Source organism: Meleagris gallopavo, chromosome Z (assembly GCF_905368555.1).
Source record: "Meleagris gallopavo chromosome Z, MGAL_WU_HG_1.1, whole genome shotgun sequence".
Classification (NCBI taxonomy): domain Eukaryota; kingdom Metazoa; phylum Chordata; class Aves; order Galliformes; family Phasianidae; genus Meleagris; species Meleagris gallopavo.
In genome coordinates, this window is record NC_139435.1 from 41448554 (window position 1) to 41469050 (window position 20497).

A 20497-nucleotide genomic window follows, 5' to 3' on the forward strand; every position below is an offset into this window, starting at 1 on the left:
CTGTTTTTGGAATTTTCATCATGGAGAGAGGTTTCACACAGTGTGTGTATCTTCATATAATTTTTACATAGGTTAGATATTCAAGATGCATTTGCCATAATGTCATAAATGAAAATGGCTTCACAATATCCAAAACAAATTAACTTGTTTTCTCTAGGCTTTATGCTTTAGAAATGCTTAACAACAAGGACCTCTTGTATTAAGCGTAGGACAAACAAATGGAAAATCTGTGTGCACCCAAACAATTTTCAAAGTGCAAAAGACCGGAGGATGGGACAAATAAGGATGGTGGTGAGGAAAATGAAAAATAATGGAGCAAAACTTCAAATGTAATTCTGTGAAGTTATCTACAACCTTTGAAAATTTGCTTTGGAGACAAAGTTATTCATGTTGATTTATTTGAAAAAAAGAAGAATTCTATACCCCAGGAATAATTTTGTATCAGTCTGTGCCCTGAAACTTCAGCTGAGCTTTCTGCCTCTTTCCTTAGGATATTTTTGTGTTACATACACTCTTTTTTATTAAAAAGGGAAAGGGAAAATGAAAGAAAACATGTTCTTCCTTTTATTTTTTGTTGGAATGGAATGAGAGAACAAAATGTAAGAGCTGCACCCACTAGTGCCAGTTCAGTTACAGGTCTGACAGCACTTCTGCTGGTGTCCACACCCACACTTCCATGTTTGCTAGCTCTTAAACTTGTACTTTAGTTAAACCATGGGCTACAGACTAGTGTGTAAAGTTTTGTCTCTTGGACACCTAGAAGGTAAAAAATTAATTGAAACTGTAGTCTCAGAGTTTTTGCTCTGCAGTCTCACGTTCAGGAGGGGTAGGAGTTTGATCTGTAATTCTGAAAATTCCTCACCCATAGTGCAGCAGTATGCAGTAGACAGAGGTAAATTAAGAACATGACTGATGCTTTGCTGTTTTGCTTTTGTTGGCTTCATTTACATTCTGTATGTTATCTTAGACAATAGCTATCTGTTGGTGAATCTGTAAAGCAATTATATTGAGGATAGATAATACTTACTCTGTACCTCCTCTAGCACACATATATGTATATATGTATTCAGCTATTCTACAGTTTCTAAAATTAAGTATTTTGCACTATTATCTTAGCAGGCAAAGCTTTCTACATAAGAAGTTACTTTTCCGTGTGTGGTGTTCTGCAACATTTCAAATTTTATTAGTGTTCAGAATGAATTAAGTCTCCAAGCAGAGCCGCTTCCCAGAAGCTTTCCCAGTTTTGTTTTTTAATGTACCTCCCCATCCTTCCCAGGCAGCTGCTCTTGGACCATACAATGCACATTCAACTTGGCACTTCAGGGAGTTGTTCTAAGATTGAAATAGTCAGTATTTGTAACCAGCTGATGGTTTTTATCCATTCCATTTTGTTAGCAGACATGATTATCACTCAGAAAATGTTCCAGTAAGAGCCAGTAAGATGTAGAATTTTTTCAGTCCCTAAGATATAGCTTAAATAATAAAATAAATTGAATGGAAACAAATCTTTTAAATCCTAGAGCCTTCCTTTCTGCCTTATTCTGATTGGGTATTAATGCTAAATTATGTCAGACTAAGAGGGAAGAAAATGTCATGTGGCTTTGTTGCTAATTATGATAATTTAGATACAATGAGGTGGGAGCAGAGCATCTCCAAGTGGGATAAAATTGGAAGCAGAGTTAAAATAACAGATTTTTTTTGCTCATTAGTCTACCTGGAGGATATTAGAAGTAAAGCAGTGTTGATTTCTTTTTCTGTGCAAAGGCTTCAATACTTCCTGCCTTCCCCTTAGAATTCTGGTCTCCACCAAAACTGGATGAACAGTAGAAAATCTTTGGGACATATGATATACTTCTGATGGATCGTTCTGAACCCTGAATTTCCAATAAATGTTTCCTGGCAGCTGGTGTAATTTCTTTCTGAGCTCTGTTTGAATTATTTATTTGTTCATCCAGTAAGCCTTTTAAACAGAGCACTTAAGCACTTGCTACATCAGACTACGAGTGTTTTTTGTTTTTTTTATGCTGCATTAGATTCAACTTGAAAACTAGTCAGGCAACTGCTGTATATATGCATATGTACATATATACTATGTGTGTACTAAAGAAGGCATTACTGAATGCCTTCTTTACTTCCATCTTCAGTGAAAAGGCTCTCCCGCAGGAATCCCACACCCTGGAGGTTAGTGAGAGGGTCTGGGGAATGGGAGACTTCCCTTTAGTCAGGAAAGAGGACGTGCGTGAGCGCCTAGGCAGTACTAAGGTCCACAAGTCCATGGGACCTGATGGGGTGCATCCACGTGTGCTGAGGGAGCTGGCGGAGGTCATTGCCGAACCGCTCTCCATCATTTTTGAGAGGTCTTGGACAACAGGGGAGGTCCCTGAAGACTGGAGGATAGCCAATGTCACTCCGGTCTTCAAAAAGGGCAAGAAGGAAGATCCGGGTAATTATAGGCCTGGCAGCCTCACCTCCGTCCCTGGAAAGGTGATGGAACAGCTTGTGCTGGATACCATCTCCAGACAACTGGGAGAAAAGGAGGTTATCAGGAGTAGTCAGCATGGGTTCACCAAGGAGAGGTCGTGCTCGACCAACTTGGTGGCCTTCTATGATGCTGTCACATGCTGGGTGGATGGGGGAAGAGCGGTAGATGTAGTCTACCTTGATTTTAGAAAGGCATTTGATACTGTCTCCCACGACATCCTTATAACAAAGCTGAGGAAGTGTGGGATAGATGAGTGGACAGTGAGGTGGGTTGAGAACTGGCTGACTGGCAAAGCGCAGAGGGTCGTCGTTGGTGGTGCAGAGTCTGGCTGGAGACCTGTAACCAGTGGTGTCCCCCAAGGGTCTGTGCTGGGTCCGGTCTTGTTCAACATCTTTATCAATGACCTTGATGAGGGGGTAGTGGCCACCCTCAGCAAGTTTGCTGATGATACGAAGTTGGGAGGATTGGCTGACACGCCTGAAGGCTGTGCTGCCATTCAGCGAGACCTGGACAGGCTGGAGAGCTGGGCAGTAAGAAACCGGATGAGGTTCAACAAAAGCAAGTGTAGGGTCTTACACCTAGGGAGGAATAATTGCATGCACCAATACAGGCTGGGGGATGAGCTGCTGGAGAGGAGCTCTGCAGAGAGGGACCTGGGCGTCCTGGTGGACGATAGGTTGGTCATGAGCCATCAGTGTGCCCTCGTGGCCAAAAAGGCCAATGGCATTCTGGGGTGCATTAAAAAGAGCGTGTCCAGCAGGTCGAGGGAGGTGATCCTCCCCCTCTACTCTGCCCTGGTAAGGCCTCATCTGGAGTAATGTGTCCAGTTCTGGGCTCCCCAGTACAAAAAAGACAGGGATCTCTTGGAAAGAGTCCAGCAGAGGGCCACAAAGATGGTGAAGGGCCTGGAGCATCTCCCCTGTGAAGAAAGGCTAAGTGAACTGGGTCTGTTTAGCCTTGAGAAAAGATGACTGAGAGGGGACCTAATCCAGGTTTATAAATATCTGAGGTGTGGCGGCCATAGCGGTGAGGCCAGTCTCTTTTCAGTGGTACGTGGAGACAGGACGAGGGGAAACGGACATAAGCTGCAGCACAGGAAGTTTCGCACGAATGTGCGTAAGAACTTCTTCACAGTGAGGGTGACGGAGTGCTGGAACAGGCTGCCCAGGGAGGTTGTGGAGTCTCCTTGTCTGGAGATATTCAAGTCTCGCCTGGACGCCTACCTGTGCGACCTGGTGTAGGGAACCTGCTTTGGCAGGGGGGTTGGTCTCGATGATCTCTAGAGGTCCCTTCCAACCCCTACAATTCTGTGATTCTGTGATTCTGTGATACTATGTACTAGTGTATACTATGGTCATAATATTCATGCCATCTTTTCCATGTGGTGTGGATAACTCATGACTCTTTTTTCTAGAATGTGCCTCAAAATGTGATGTTTTAGCATTGTTTTATGGGTCACTCATTTGTGTCAGGTTCACTAAGTATATTGAGCAATTGCTCATGTAGCAGCTAGAAGTGCCACAATTATACATGCATATATCTGGTTGATTCCTGAAATGATGTAGTATAAATTATTCTTATTTTATTCCTTCCAAGCTCAAACAAAATGCAATTACTTAGCATATGTATTCCATAGCAATCTTGGTTTAATAAGCTGTGATTATGTCTCAGTTAGATAAACATGGTTTAGATCTGATCTAACTATGTAGTAATAAAAGATATGGAAAATGTGTCTTAATTGGGCCCCATACACAGCCTTTCAGAATACAGACACATAAAACCTGAGTTTTTTCGGGGATCAGCTGTAACTTCTTTCCATATTTCATGCATGCTAGAAGTACAGAGATTGTTGCAGTCTTGTTCTCTTTGATTTGTCTGTTTAATTGCTCAGTAGGTAGAGCTCTGTTCACACACAGCATTTGTTTTTGTTTTAGCTGCTCCCAGACCAGCTGGTCTTACTTCTGGAGTTTCTCCTGGAAGAGAAGACATTGTGTCCTAGAACACTGCAGCGCTTAGAGAAGATATACCAGCTCCGTGACCAGGATGCTGAGGTGAATCACTAAAAAAAGCCTCTTATAAAATAATTCACTGCATTGTTGACTGGGAATAACGATGATCCACTAAGAGCCAGGCTCATTCAAGTTGTATATTCCTAGACTAAGTATTAAATTGCATGTGTTGAATTCCTGTTGCATTTCCAGATGCCTTAATTGTCCACTGCTTTTGTGTGTGTGTCAGGAGTAGGTCCAGATGTGCTTGGACAGTAGTAGGAGAAAATGCAACATAGATGTCACATACTACTGTATATATACTTCAGGCAGCATGTTCACTTAAGTGCTACGTTTCACACTATTATGGTGAGTATGTATTAGATTTTAGTGCATCTTAGTCCTGTGTGTGGTCTCCAGGTGCAGCTGTGTCTGTTGCAGTCCAAAGTTGAGCTTCCACGTGGCTGGCCCATTTTGTTCTTCTCTGGGCACTTCCAAGCCTCACTTGCGATTTTGAAAACTGTGCTTTCCAGAGTTTTTAAGAATGAATCAGTTCTGTGCAGTTGTATGTAGAGTGTTAACAGTCACTGGGGAAATTACAGTTTTATGTAATAGTGTAAAATGTGCCTCTGTCATGACAGACACACAGGCTGGTATCTCTGCTCCAAAGAACTTAATGTCTTAGGAGGGTTGGGAGCAAACCTGTACATTCTTCTTACGACATGCAGTTCTAGCCACTTTGTGGTGTCTCAAGTTGAAAGGACTGTGAAAATTAAGACATCAAAACTTGCTACTGAAAACTCCCTTGAAATTAGTGCCTGTTTGTATCAAGTTTTCAGGAGGGGAGACAGGAAGATGAAATCTTCCTGTTATGGAAAGTCATGGGAATGAAGGATTTGTATCAGATATTTAGACTTATATATAAAAGTGTGTGTGTACTTTTTTTTATAGGATTAGTTGAAAGACCATGTAATTAAACTAATATATAATGAGGGAGCTCAGTAAATAACATGGCTTTCAACTTTTGTTAATTAAAAGCTACTGTGAAGACTGTGGAGAGTTAATATGCATAACTTACCCTGTTATAATTGGAATTTTAATGGCAATAATTAAAATTGAAGAAGAGAGCAAAATTCTTCCTGTTACTCTTACAGTGAAACTGCTGACTAGATACTTATAAACATTCAATCTGAACATTATTGTCAAGACTTATTAAACAGAGGTCTGGCTTTTTCTCGGAAAAAAAAGGCAACATTTCAATTGTTTACTGTAACTTTTTTTTTTATTCATACAAGTTTCCAAATGCCAGACTTGTTTTTAAGTAGTACTTGAAGCAACGTTTCTATTTATAGGTATTATAATATATTTCAATCTCATCTGAATACCAGTGAAATGTTAGGGGTTCTATAGTGGGAAGAGAAATAACTAGGGAGGTAGATCAAAGCAATAGCTGTGGTGTTGCTGCTTCCTGCCAGTGAATTCTTAGAACCAGGCCTCAAGCTTGAGCTTCTCAAGTTTTTCCTTTCTCTCTACTTTTATACTTGTTTTCTTCTTTGCAGTGTCACATAAAAGTACATAATGTCTCTTTCAGATATTTTGCTTCTATTTAAAAAAAAATAAATTCAACCTTGCAAAAGGAGTATAATCTTCATTTCATTTTATGAAGTGAAGCCAAAGGCTTAGCAGATCTTCAGAGGTACAACTGAGATAACATTACCATTAGCGTTTTACCAGTCATCAGATCACAGACAGCTACAATCATTTAAAGGAAATGTTAGCTTACAAACCCGTATGTATCCGAGAGAAGGGCCATTCATACCTCTCACTCCAGTATGTGCTCAGGGGATTTTTCCTTTAATGACTCTAATGACCGGGACAAAGAACTGCAGTCCACACTTACAACTAGCTTTTTTTGTCTGTTTGCGAAGTCAGTTTTAGTTCTGATGATTCTACTGTGTTACGTAGAAACGTGAAGTTCAAATGCTGTTAGTACCTGGACATCAGAAATAGATACAAACATTTAAAAACAAAGTTGGCAGGCCAATAGAGAAAGCAAAATCCCTCTGTGTCAGAGGCTTTATTCAGGGATTTTTGTAAGTAAAGTTGTCAGTTGTCAACAAAAAGAAGTTAAGAAATAGAAACCAGTTTTATTATTTTCAAGAAGTATTGTTTATGTTCACATAATCTTCTAATAAAAATTAGCAATGATGTGGCCAGTAATATGTGAGAGTTGCTTGTAAACAAGTTTGTTATTTTGTATTTTAAATGAAGTTTAAAATCTCAAAACTGGTATGTATAATATTGTCTGCACCCTTGGGAGTTGAAAGTCTTTTCATTGTGTGCTACAGCTAGCTAAAAGATCTTCCTGCAACATCAGAGGGGATATAAAGAAAAAATATTTATATGTAGTACTGTTTACTCTCGATATAGAGAATGTTTCAAGCTTGTTAGCACTAATGAGGAAAAAAAATCAAGGTTTTGAATGATCTACTGCGTAGGATAAATGTGTTGGGAGGAGTAAAGGGGGCAGTTGCTGGATAGTTTTCACTGCTGGTATGAAATAAGCCCTTCCCTCTGCCCTCTGTAGAAGGAGGGGAGTGTTCTGTGCTTCACTGGACACTGTAACACCGTGCTGAGAAAGTATTGGGAAAAAGCTGCATTGAGCATGGCTGGTGAGAAATGGGATACAGGTGCACTGGTCTTGTTTTGTCTGGGAATTATTTTACAGTTCTGTCATCCAGAGTGCTGTGTAGCTCACTATGTTCCATCCTTGAATTTCACAACTGATGCAAGAAAACTCATTTCTGAGGAGTGTTTTTTTTTGTCTTCCCTAATCACTGCATGGAACATCTTGGTTCCTGTTTCTTAAAGCTTTTGTATCTGTATTTCTGAAGTGCCTATATTTGGACTTTACAGTTCAACACACTTGTAAAAATCTGTGTCCAGTCTTACCAATTTACGGGCCATATCATGCTTCAGAGAGAGAAAGAGAATGTGCAGCAGGTTTCTCTTTCTCTGATCCCCGTGTTGGAACTAGGAAAGGAGAGAAACATGAGTTAGCCTTTGCCTGGAAATTGACTGTTGAGGTCTTTTCGAGGAACACCCAGGATACTTCAGATAACTTCCTGGATTTTACTCAGCAACTCAACTGTCTTCTTTCAAATGAGACTTCATGACAGATTTACAGCTTCAGAGAAGAGGAGGAGGAGGACTCTCTCTCCTCATACCAGTAAACTCTCCTTCCTGACAAAGACACATTTAAATACTTCAGTTAAAAGTGAACAAACAAACAAACAAAAACAAAACAAACAAACAAAAAAAAGCAGAGGTTAGATAGCGTATTTCTATTCACAGTCAAGAGCAGATGCAGATCTTTCTGTGGTAGCAAGCTTTGAGCCTCCAGAGTCAGGATTGAGGTACCTGTGGTTTAACCATACTTCATACTGGACTGCATCCAGTCTTGGGTGGTACAAGAGGCTCATACAGCATTTGCACAGTTGCAAAACTTGTAAGTCCTTCCAATTTTTTCAGTCAATTTCTCTAGCAAATCATGATTTCATTGTCTATTTTCTGTTGAAGCTTTGGAATCATAGAATCACCAACGTTGGAAAAGATCTGCAAAATCATCCAGTCCAACTGTACACTTATTAACAGTATTTTCTCAGTATTTCCCACTAAACCACGCCCCACAGTACAACACCTAAATGTTATTTGAACACCTCCAGACTCCACCCCTTCTCGGGGCAGGCCATTCCAGCTCCTGACCACTCCTTCACAGAAGAATATTTCCTAAGGTCCAAACTCAATCTCCCCTGGTACAACTTGAAGCCACTCCTTCTAGTCCTATTGCTACCTACGTGGGAGAAGCCTACCCTCAGCGCATTACAACTTCCCTTCAGGTAGTTACAAACAGCGATAAGGTCTCTCCTGAGCTTCCTCTCCTCCAGACGGAACAATCCCAGCTCCCTCAGCCATTCCTCAAAAGGCCTGTGCTCCAGACCCCTCGCCAGCTTCATAGCCCTTCTCTGGACAAGCTCCAGGGCCTCAATGTCTTTCTTGCAATGCGGAGCCCAAAACTGAACACGGCACTTGAGATGCAGCCTCACCAGAGCTGAGTACAAGGGGACAGCCGCTGCCCTGCTCCTGCTGGCAACATTATTTCTGGTACAAGTCAGGATACTATTGGCCCTCTTGGCCACCTGGACACACTGATGGATCATGTTCAGCTGAGCACTGACCAATACCCCCAGGTTCACTTCCTCTACACAATCTGCCCCAAACCTGTAGTGTTGCCTGAGGTTGCTGTGGCCAAAGTGCAGCACCTGGCACTGGGTCTTGTTGTAGCTCATCCCACTGGCCTCAGCCCAGCTATCCAGCCTGCCCAGATCCCTCTGTAGGCCTTTCTATCCCCAGATAGGTCAACACTTCCTGCCAATTTGGTGTCATCTGCAAACTTACTGAGGGTTCACTCAGTGCCCTCATCCAGGTCATCAGGAATGATACTGAACAGGACAGACCCCAGTACTGACCTCTGGGGAGCACCACTTGTGACAAGTCGCCAGCTTGATTTGACTCCTTGCACCACCTGGCCTGGCCATCCAGCCAGTTCTTTACCCAGAAAAGAGTGTACCTATCCAATCTTCTGCAGGAGAGTTCTGTGGGAGACAGAGTTGAGGGCTTTGCTGAAGGCAAGGTAGGCCATATCAACAGCCTTTCCCTCATCCACCAAGCAGGTCACTCAGTCATAGAAGGACATCAGGTTGGTCAAGCAGGACCTGCCCTTCATGAACCCCTGGCTAGGCCTGATCCCCCGTTGTCCCTGTGATCTGCTCCATAACCTTCCCTGGCACTGAGGTCAGGCTGACAGATCTGTTGTTCCCTGGATCCTCCTTACAACCCTTCTTGTAGATGGGAGTCACACTGGCATGCCTCTAGTCCTCTCCAGTTGACCAGGAACACTAGATGATGGAAAGCAGCTTGGCTATCACCTCTGTCTGCTCCCTCACTTCTCTTGGGTGGATCCCACTAGGCACCATGGACGTATAGCAGTCCAAGTGGAGTAGCAGGTCCCTAACTGTTTCTACCTGAACTGTGGGAGATTTATTCTGCTCCCCATCCAAGACTTCCTGGTCAAGGGGTAGAGTACTCTAAGGATAACTGATCTGACTTTAAAAGACAGACATAAAGAAGGCATTGAGAACCTCAGCCGTTTCCGTTTCTACAATAGTCACATTCCCCACCTGTATGGGGCTGCTGAATCACAGCCTGAACCTCTGATTAATCACCTGAGGCAAGCAATGAGTCAGCCACAGGAGCACAGGTGAAGGCAATTCACCTGTGCTGTCGAAAGGGGTGGAGCCTGGCTCCACCTCTCCTAGACCCCATTTAAGAATTGACTGCCAGTGGGGAAGGATCTCTTTGGGAGATCTGCTCCACTGGAGTTTCCTATGCGAGCCCAGGATAGGGTAAGTGTCCTTTTCTGCTCTAGTATAATAATTATGTAAGCCTCGCTCTCAAAAATACTATATTATCTGTATATTCATTGGTTGTACACCCACCACATCCAGTAAAGGGTGGAGGTTCTCCTTAGACCTTCTTTTACTGTTAAAGTCTAAGAAGGCACAAAACTGCAAGTGTATTTTCCTGAGATAAATTAACTGGCACAAATTATTTTAACTGGATATCTAGTATATCTTTAAAGAACTTTCTGAGAGTAATGGCATTTCCAAAGCTTAAAGGCACTTTTTTGTCAGCTCATAATGCCTTAAGGACCATCATGTCTCAGATCATGTAAGACAAGTGGATGGCAATTGCATGGAAGAATTGGTGAATAATAGGTTTTTTTCTCCTTGTTCCCCCTTCTCTTACTGTGGTTGTTCATAGGCAGGCTAAATCTCCATGATGTATCACAAGCTCTGTGTCCAAGATGAGCATTACAGAAGTTGGCTGCAGTGAAACAAAGATAACAATATTCAGCTGTAGTTATAAAGCAACTATGTTTACCATCAGCACAGTGGGATAACAGAATTGAAGCCAGATCCTTTCCTTTTATTTTTTTCTCTCCCTCCTCAGATGATAGTTATGTGCATAGTTAATGAATATCTAACTTAAGGCAGAGCATAGTGTTAGTTTACTTGGAAAGTATATAAATTCTCCTAAGCTTGGTGTCACTTCTTTTGATAGGATTGTGTAAGCTTTGAGCATAGGTTTTTGAGGATTTACCTTTACAAAACTGTTTATTAGAAATATCTAAGGACAATACTGGCAACTCTGAATAACAATTTGTGAATCTGCTAACAACCAGAGAATGATGGAATGGCTAAGGAGGAGAGAGATCTCTGGAGGTAACTAGTCCAGTCTCCCTATTCAAACAGGCGACACTTAATGGAGGCTGCCCAGAAAAAAACTTTGGTTATCTCTATTACTTGTACTCTAACATCTTCACTTGATCAGGCAGAGGCCTATAATATGTACACCAGACTACAGGCTGTTTAAGTGGCTTGCAGAATAGTAACAAAGATGATAGGAAAAAAGTCATCAACACAAGAGGAGTAAGGTGGTGGATGTGTGTCAATCGTTCAGTCCTATTTACAATCTGGCAGTATTTCTGCAAGTATGTTTTACTTGTTGATGAATTATCTAAAACCAAGTGATAGAAAAATGGCTTATGGATTAAGCAGAAAGATTTATGGTGTATTTCTCCAGAATTTTCACCATTGAGTTAGTTAGCTTTTCTTTCCTTCCTACTGCAGGCATCACTTTCTTATAAAATGCCTTGCTTGCACTGTGTATGGAAAGTCTCTTTGTTAGTTTTTCTTGTCTCAGCAAATTGGCTGCAATATTCTTCACTTACATAATGCTTTCCCTGAACTCATGATCATAATGTGGTATATTTGGGGTAGAGGAAAAGGAGAGAGGCTGCTTTTGCAAAAAAGATTGAGTAAAATGGGTTAAGATCATAATATTGCAAGTCATGTGAGTGACATAAAGCAGTTCTCATACAGTTACTTCACTGTGCCTGAGGTCCCCCTATGAGACCAAGGCTATGAAGTGGTGGCATCTTATTTCACTGACAGAAATCCAGTCATGCTAATACATACCATATAAGGTGCTCAGCATCCTTGAAGAGTTAGATTTAGGACAAAATAACTTATTTCCATTGATCTTTCCTAATCTGTGGAATACTGACAGGCATAGAAGTACAACTGAAGTGATGTAGTTTCTGACTTGCTGCTTCCCATCTGGTGGTTAGCGCATTAAGCTGAGCACGTTCTCACACTGTATGGCTCAGCTCTTCTGCAGGTTGTTACTGAGCATTGTTGGAAGGCACCCTTACAGAAGAGTGCTCTGTAGAGCATAGTGTGAAACTAAATGCGAAAACGGAGCTGGACAGGAAAGTCAGTCCATGCTAGCCAGCAGAAAAGACAATGAGTGAGCTCTCCTTTCCGGTCATCTAGGGTGAGGCATTTCTTGCCAGGTGTGCTTGGGGCAGGGGTTCAGGAGCAGTTTCCAGTTTTTGAATTAACACTGTGTACAAATACCTCCATAGGCTTATTGTTCATTGTTTACTAGGCTGCAGAGCAACATTTAGGCATGTTTCAGGTAGCTGCTGCAGTGAAATACCTGCATATATGTGATCCTTTCATGTAACTTGTGTGTGAATGATCAATTCAATAGATGAAAAAACCAACAGCTTGAACTGATGGCCATTTTATAGGACGCTACTTTCTTGAGGAAAAAGACAAGTGCATACAACTATTTATTGTTTCTGCAAGAGTCAAAATTAAGAAACTTTCTAATTTGTGTATACAACTTGGTTTCAGCTCAAGTCAGGAGGAGATGCCTTATTGTTTATATGAGTATATGTTTTGTAGGACTGACAAAGTTGCTGTGAAAATTTATCACTGATGCAAAATACATTTTAACCTGTTCTTTTCTTTTTTAATGTTACATTCAGAGCACCATTTTGGCACTATAAATAGGTAAGATTACTTTGAGGAATGTTTTATTTTTAGCTAACAATTACTTAGGAGTTAGGAACTTAGAAAAAACTTATATAGAACAGTCTGGCTGTGTCCTTGATTTAATCTGAAATAAATCAGATTTGAGACTTTAATTCCAACCATTTTTGAGGTGTTATGATCATTAAATAGAAGAAGTGAGAAGTAATGTTACTTCTTACAAAGTAAAATCTGTGTATGTCTGATATTTTTCATACTGATCACCACATCACACCAAATATCAAATTTTATGCTTTCTTTCTCCTTATACTTGTAGCAAATACCTAGAAAAGAATATATTGCTGTTGTTGGAAATCTCTCTTATTTGGACTTGTAAGCTGAACAAGGAGAGAGTGAAGTATACTGTCTCCATCCCCTGGATGGGAAATGGATTGACCAGAGCAGCAGCTGCTTTTCAGAAGATCCTCCGTGATCTTGATTGTTTTGAATCTTCATCCTGTTACAGTTCTTGTTGCAGTAAACTGCAGTTTGCAGGCTCTTTGAGACGTATGGTATTGCTGTTGCCACTGGTGAAGATAGTTTTTCCACGAGAATACATGGCAGGAGCTGGATTTTAGTGGTGGTGATGATTTTTTGTACTTTTTTTTTTCCCCACAAAAAAAGGATCTCCAAGAATGTGGCACTTTCTTTCCAAAGATAAGGCTCACAGTGCAAATCCAAAACAACTGGAACAAGGTGAAGATTAACGCTTCCAGTAATGGTTGTTCCCTAGGGCTGTCTCTGGCTTGTGTGCCTGTCATAACTGAGTTCATGTGCTGAAATGAATTTATAAGATTGATCAAAGAGTAATTTCTAGTCACCATAATTTAGGTTTGTTTTGATGCTATGTGAAAATGATAAGGGCTTGAGAATAGAAAATCTCTCAAACAGCATTAGCTCTATGAAAGGCACATCAGAGCACAAGATTCATGGAGCACTTGAAATAACTTTGCACTAGTCAGCACTCCTGATCCCCAGCCCTCCAAGAGCCAACAGCAACACTTTTCTTCCAAGTGATCTCACTTGCTGTTGGGTGGTATTCTCAGGAGTTTCCAAGCCCCTGCCTGGTGCTATTCGCAGTGCTGTTTGCTTATCCTCTGATGTTTTTCTAACTGGTTCTAAAACTTAATTTCATAGTTATCTGGCAGCCCAGCAACTTAGTGAGACTTGAAAAGTGGGGGGAGCTGCACTAGGAGGGAAACGTAGCAAATTTTTATTACTGATACTATACTATGACTGTTATTTGTTCAAAGAATCCACAGAGGAAAGTAGTTGCTACTTTTCTGTATTCTGGAAAGGAGGATAATGTGGTGTCTGGTGTCAGTCTCAGAGATTATCTGAATTGGGTGCAGTTGTGTTATCTGAATTTTTATACAGTATTTCTGTGCAGGACAATACAGAGCTAGCTCTGTAATACAAACTACCTGGCCTAGTCTTGAAATTTAAAAGATTTTTCTGTTTGTATGATAACTGCAGTGATAGAAATCGGATTTAGTTACAAAAATACCAAAAAAGGCTCCTAGCTATCAGTGTAGTTATCCCAAACCAATTATATTATTATGAAGCTGCTGACATGTTTCTTCTTCTGTGGTATACCACTGTGAACAAAACATGAAGATGTTTCTTTATTTTAAATAAACTAATACTACATCCAAACTGCTCATCAACTTGTCCTGCCTACATAAATGCTGAAGCAAATGCAGGTTATCCTGGATCACAGGCAGAAAAAAAGTAGGGCATGACAGAGTTTGTGAGCACAAGAAACAGGGCTGTTCAAAATTGCTAGCTGCTTCTGACGTCATCACCTTAGCTGGTCATACTACTGAATCACTGACTTACAAATATGTGGATAAAATTTTGCTGTCTTTTTAGCTCTGTGCCATTAAAAAACTGTTGGGGCTGGAGTGCTATGTTCCAGGTGTTGCAAATGTTGCCCTGAGAAGCAAGAGTAGTTGTGTTCTTGGGGTCAAGGATCAAGAGAAAAGATGAATCAAAAATTCAAAACATGGAGTAACATCTGTGCTCTGATTTCAGCAGTGAGTATGCTTCTTCTGAGCTTGTAAATCAATATATGTTTCTCTTACAAGCTTTTTTTCTGGGGATTGGGAGAGGGATGTATATGAGTGATGTGCCTGTTCTGTGTCTTTAGAGTTAAAACTTCTTTGTGTAACTGTTTTGAAATTTGGAATCGAAGTTTTAAACTTCGCAAAACTAGAAGGATGTGAACACAGGTTTGAAGGGCTGGCTGTGACTGAAACCACAGAGAAACCAGGCAGCCATGTTGTTCATTGCCTGGAACTTGTTTCATCTGCAGCTCTAGACCCTGTCTGTGACAGTCATCTTGTTTGGAAATGACCATAGTTTGGACCACTGTCACTGTGGGAAACCTAAGATAAAAGGAAGGCACTTTTTTGCCTCCAGTTATGACAGGGAGGAGGTAGAAGCAGAGGGGTGCATGCCAAGGGCCAGCTTACTGTTGTGCTGATGCTTGCAGCAGCCTTTCCTTTTGCTGAACAGGAGTAATAATTGGTAACAGAAGGTTGATAGATTTCTGCTTCAGATGTGTGGAGTATGTTTATGTGCTTTTTCCCACTACAACATTTGGTTTTATAAGTCCAACATGCTTTTATTTGTATATATAAATAGCTCATGTTGAAATACATTTGCAAGCACTATATGGGTAAAAACTAGGAAGACCTGGCTGGAAGGCAGCCAGAAGAGAAAGAAAGTGTGAAGGGCAATATTTCAACCAATTCCAGTGTTGCAAAAACAAAATTACTGTAATAACGAGGGTATTATAGCCACTGTTGTCAGTGGGTATTTCGATTGTCAGAGGTGTCAAAGGGAATTTGGACAGGGTTGTACATCAGACAGAGACAGCTGTACTCATCTGATCATCAGGTGAAGTGCAAGCCAAGACATGCACACATGCCTAAGGCTCTCTCACCTTGCTGACAGGGCTCTTTCCCCCAGAATTGCTTATTGGAGGCTTCAGGGCAGGGCTAGAACTTGAGGCTAAGACCGGCTCTTCCTTCCCTCTTCTCTGAGGTCCTGGACCTCACCAACCCAAGCTGTTCCCTGACATGCTGCTTCTCCCTCCACCTCACAGAGGGCCAGTGCTACTGATGGAGTTGCTGGGGCCTGCTCCCCTCCAGTGCTGGTACAGGGAGCTGCCAGGACATCCCCAGCATTGCAGATACAGGGAGGTGCAAGAGAGCAGAGCTGCCAGAAGGCAGCCCTGTGGCCAAGAGTGAGCAGCACCATGGCAAAGCTCAGAGCTCAGCTCAACACACATCTCCAGTGAAGTTGTTCAAGTGGCAGCCGATGACACCACTTTTTCCATTTCCATCTTACTGCAAGCTGTGAAACGTACTAGTGCTCCAGCCTGCTGAACTGGCAAAAAGGCTGGGGAAAGGGTACGGGTTCCAGTGTAAGGAGTGCATTTATGGTTTTAATTAAAGCTTATTTTTAAAAACCTTTGTTTTTCAATCTAAATGGTTTCACATGTTGTGTTGAGCAGTTCCTTACTTCACATGGCACTGCAATATAGGAGATGTTTCCCCTGGAGCAGAAGCCATGGCAGCTTAGATGGAAATGTATTCTTCATTGCTAAGGGCTGAACCTTTTCCCTGGGATGCTGCTCTCCAGTCGATAATGTCCTAACCTTCCTGATCACAGACACTAGCAGTGATGTGCTCCACTTTGCTTGGATACCCTAAACAGCATGTTTTATGATTTTGAGGCTTCTGTGGGAAAGAGTTTCCATGCTGGTTGTGGAAAAGCATGAAATCCTGTTTGCAGTGTGGGGAACCCAGACAAGAAGGACCTGGTCTGGTTGTTCTTCAGCAAGACCTTGGTTCTTCTGGTAACTTCGTAAAAGTGAAATTTGGTTATATTACGCAGGAATGATTGATTCAGTGGCCTGCAGCTGGAAAGAAGGTGGAGACACAGAAAGGAAAGAAATGCCCACAAATCAGATTTATGAAGGGAAGAAGGTTCAAGCCTACACCTGTTTGTTAGCTGGGGCTTTCTGGTACGCTGGGGCATTAAAACAACCCCACATGCTGCTAGTTGTCCCACAGCGTGCAATTGGCCAAAGCACAATATGTAGAAGTTGTTTTTGCAAACACAGATTGTACAGCCCCTCTCCTCCCTCATGATAAACAGAAACAGTTGCAGCATGTTCCACCCACAGCCTCCATCAGAGGGTGAGGGGTGGAAGGAGAAGGAGGACTTCAAGTCCTACTCACCAACCACAAACATCTGTGTGCTATTGCTTCATCTGCGTGGAAGTAGAAATCAGAAGGAGCAAAATAAACAAAGTAGTATGTCATGGCTATCAATATTACCAAGATCTTAGGTTTGGTATTCTATTGACGTTAGATTTAAAGTAGCTTTTTAACAGCCAGTTTGTTACTTAAGACTTTTAAGTATTTAAAGCACTATATAGTTGTCCTTAAAATGGCAAGTGTCTCCTGACAAAAATATACTGAGCAGCTCACCCACTGGTAGCTTAGGTTTTCCCCAAATGTCTATGCTCTTGTATGGCTGCTGATGGGCTAAGGTACTTGTGCTGGGGACAGAGAAAAATGACATGGTGAGTGGGTGATTGTAATTGTCATGATGCTGCATGTGCAATCACTGTCCAATGGAGGTCATGGTGGGGATCCCTGAGTTCCTTCTGGGTGGGGTCCCACCAGCCGTTCTCCCCCTTAGCAGCAGTTCTTCTAGCATGGAAAGTGAAAAGCAGCATAAGTAAAGCTGTGAGAGAGCATTACAGGTATAAAACACAGCGTTAATTGAATCTTGACAATCTGAGGGTCTCAGGAAGAAGAGTAGCTGTCAACACTGCTGGCTTCTGCAGTACTGTACCCGGATATCGTTTTGCTGGCCCTGCAGTGTTGGTGGAGGATTGCTATTCACTGCCTGCTGAGTTACTTATGCACTGAACACTCAGTGAGTTTTTGGACCAAAATACAAGTTCATTAAAGCTGTTAGACATTTTTGCTCAGACTCCTGATAGACCTTTGGCATACAGAAATCCCAATTTCAGACTCCTTGTCAGAGTGATGAATCCATTCTGTTTGCATTCACAAGGTTTTTGGCTATTGAGTACATTCTTTTCAGATTGTCAGTCTGATATTCTGTCAGCACAGTTGTAACACATGCAGCAGTTTCATTGCTTCCAAGCTCATTTAGCATCCCTGATCATCTTTTTTTGTAAATGTTTGTGAAACCAGATTTACATACTAAAGCATGTACATCTTATGGTTTAGAGGGTAGGAATGCTCATGTGAAATGCAGGCTATATTAAATGTCACCGATAAAACCTGGCTGGTATGTAAAGAGCAGTTATTTTAGCTGTTCTTAAATCTTTGCTCTTTGCAAAAGATTGAAGGGGATTAAAAAAAATAATAATAATTAAGCCCACTTTGCCCAGTAGCATGTGATATTGTTACTTAATTGTCTGAAAATATTCTAATGTTTGAATCCAATTTACTTGTAAATAGGAAGAGATGGGAAAGAAATAATTTCAAATGGAACAGAACAGCATTCTGGTGCTCTGGAGATACCAGGTTCCCTCTTCTTAATTAAAGCTAATCTATAGAAAGAAAGCATCGTTTTTCAAAAAAGTTTTACTGTATTTTTCTTTTCTAAATTAGACCAGAATCTGGCATCTGAGACTCTTTAATTAACATTTACAATTCTAGTTATTGAAATATATTCTTTTTTCAATCAAGTCTGAACTCATGATTTATAAAGATCACATATGCTTCCTTTAATAAAGGTTCCACTTTGGTGGACAATAGCTCTTACTGTATTTCACATTACACTGTTTTTTAGGATCTCTAGGTGTGTTAGTTTTGTTCTGTGATTTGGACTTGTTGTCTCATGGTGTCTTTTAAATTGGATCCAGCTATCAGTAAAATGTAATCATCTTCCCTGAAGCTAGTTGCCTATTCTGCAGACCAAGAGCTGAGTATGACTCTAGTTTTATCTTCTATTTTCTATTCTCACCTCTTCTTCTATTCTCTCTTAAGGTCATGGCTTAGATTATTTGCTTCCTACATCTTATTTGTAGACCTCAGGAGTAAAATATTTATTTTTTGCTTGCATATGTATGATTGAGAATATAAGAAAGCTAGATCGTTACAGTATAATACAGAACTTTCTGTGAGGGTATTTGTTTTTAGGTATGCCTGATTATTTGTGTGAAGCTCAGGAGAGTAATGCAGATTAGACAAGTTATCACCTGGGTCAGAAGATAAAAATTATCACTCTAATATATAGTTCTACAGATACATCACTGGGAGCTTTTCTTTTGAAAGTGGGGGCACATACTTGATGCCTGACGTGAGTTTACTCCATCAGCTTCAAGCACCATTTAACAGACAATTGTGGCCCAGACTGTTAGAACAAAAAGATTGTATTAGAGCTAGATTATCAGTGAATTTTATGGAAGTATTTATTTCTTTTGAAATGGTACGTAGCGTTTACTATATCTGAACATTATCATTTTGGTTTCAAAACATTTTGCACTGCAGAATACAGGTGGTATTTGAGTTGCACATAATATTGTGTGATACCGTGTATTTTTCTTGAAGTGAAATTAAAAGTTAATTTGAGACTACTGGTGGTGGTCCTAACCTGGGCACTTTGTGCTATCTGGGAGTAGCAGCCCTTCAGGGTGTTTCACCTATAGAGAGCCAGTACGTAGATCTTGACACGGCTATTTTTGTAGAAATGCGTCAGTGAATTTTTAGATGTCAAACCTAAGAAAGTGGCTTGTCTGAATGTCTTCCTGACACTGAGCTGAAGCTCAGAAATGCACAGTTGAGACTTGGGATGACTTAAAACCTCAGAGGAGATTTGAAGGAATGAAAGGGGGGTGCATTATGGATCAGAGGTGCAACCAGGCCCCTCCTGGGCAGAGCAGTTCTGAGCCTGAAGCCTAGGCCAGGGAAGCCAGCAGCATTTCCAGCTTTGGCAGATGGTGCTTTCAGCTGCCAGGCAGCAGGAGCATTGGAGAGGTGGCAGGTGCTGCTGTGGTTCTGCTGAAGGCAGCGCATGCTACCAGCAGCAGTGGGAAGGGTAGCTGCGAATTGCTTCTCAGGTAGAGTTGGTCCCATGTAGCCAGCCAGAATAACATATGGTGTGCATGTCTGCACCATGCAGGAGAGAACAGAGAAATCACAGAGACGAAATTTGGAGAAGACTGAATTCTTATTTTCACCACTGTATATTGGCTTCTGAGAGGAAAGGAAGAGCCAAGACGAGCTTACACAGGATGTGGTATGGGTTAGCTCAGCCCTACAACAATAATTTCTTTCAGAATTTCCTTCTGACACTGGTTTGGGCCTGCTCACATGACACATACGTTATACTGCAAAGCTGAGGGGCTCAGCTTGCTTCTGCTCTGAGCAATGGATGAGACATCAGGAACCAAAATTATTTTTTCCATCCTCCTCTTATACGAATAAAATTGTCATGTGTGTTATGAGCCTAAGGGCATGGACTATAAAAGAAAACATGGTTTTTTATATACTCAGGTCCAAAAGGAGACTGCATTTGCTCTGTTACTCAGCAGCCTATGTGCCACGTAGTTTGTACCTGGCCCCAGCCACCCTCTAGGTCTCCTTGGCAATGCCATGCTCTTCTGCGCACCGAGCAGTCTCGGTGCTGCCACATTGCTCCCCAAAATGCACTAAATGCCAGCTGTACTGCTGATTGCTTTTGTGGACCCATCAGCAGCAGCTGGTGCTCCTGCAGTGTGTGGCACCACGGCAGCACTGGGGCTTTTGGGGAAGCAGGCGGTAAACATGTAATCTGAGCATAACAGACAGGCTGCTCCTGCCCCAGCTGGCAGCTGTCCAGCATGGCAGGGCTGGGGTCGTTCCAGGATTTGTAATGACCTTGAGAAAAATAGAAGGAAAAGTGTGTGCTGTCCCGAATCTCACTCAATATTTTCCTTTCAAACTCCTTGAAAGGAGCTTTATTGCTAGGAGCAGGAACCCAATAGGGGAAGG

At 41.6% G+C, this 20497-nt stretch overlaps 1 protein-coding gene across 12 annotated transcripts in view; it reads left to right on the forward strand.

Annotated features, from left to right (window-relative positions):
• The window catches only part of AOPEP (aminopeptidase O (putative)), a 173204-nt gene that overhangs the window by 145772 nt on the left and 6935 nt on the right, over positions 1–20497 (forward strand). For 8 of the 12 annotated variants that reach the window (XR_014880625.1, XR_014880626.1, XR_014880620.1 and 5 more), the window contains one exon: positions 4417–4533. The exons of 1 other annotated variant lie outside the window; for it this stretch is intronic. Coding sequence is in view for 3 of the 11 variants with exons in the window: in XM_085214015.1 (XP_085070141.1) it covers positions 4417–4533 (117 nt within the window). In the remaining 8 variants the exon portion in view is untranslated. Of the gene's footprint in view, positions 1–4416; positions 4534–4720; positions 4840–14342; positions 14507–20497 lie in introns of all 12 variants that reach the window. 3 more of the 12 variants (XR_014880622.1, XR_014880623.1, XR_014880619.1) reach the window with 2 other exon arrangements.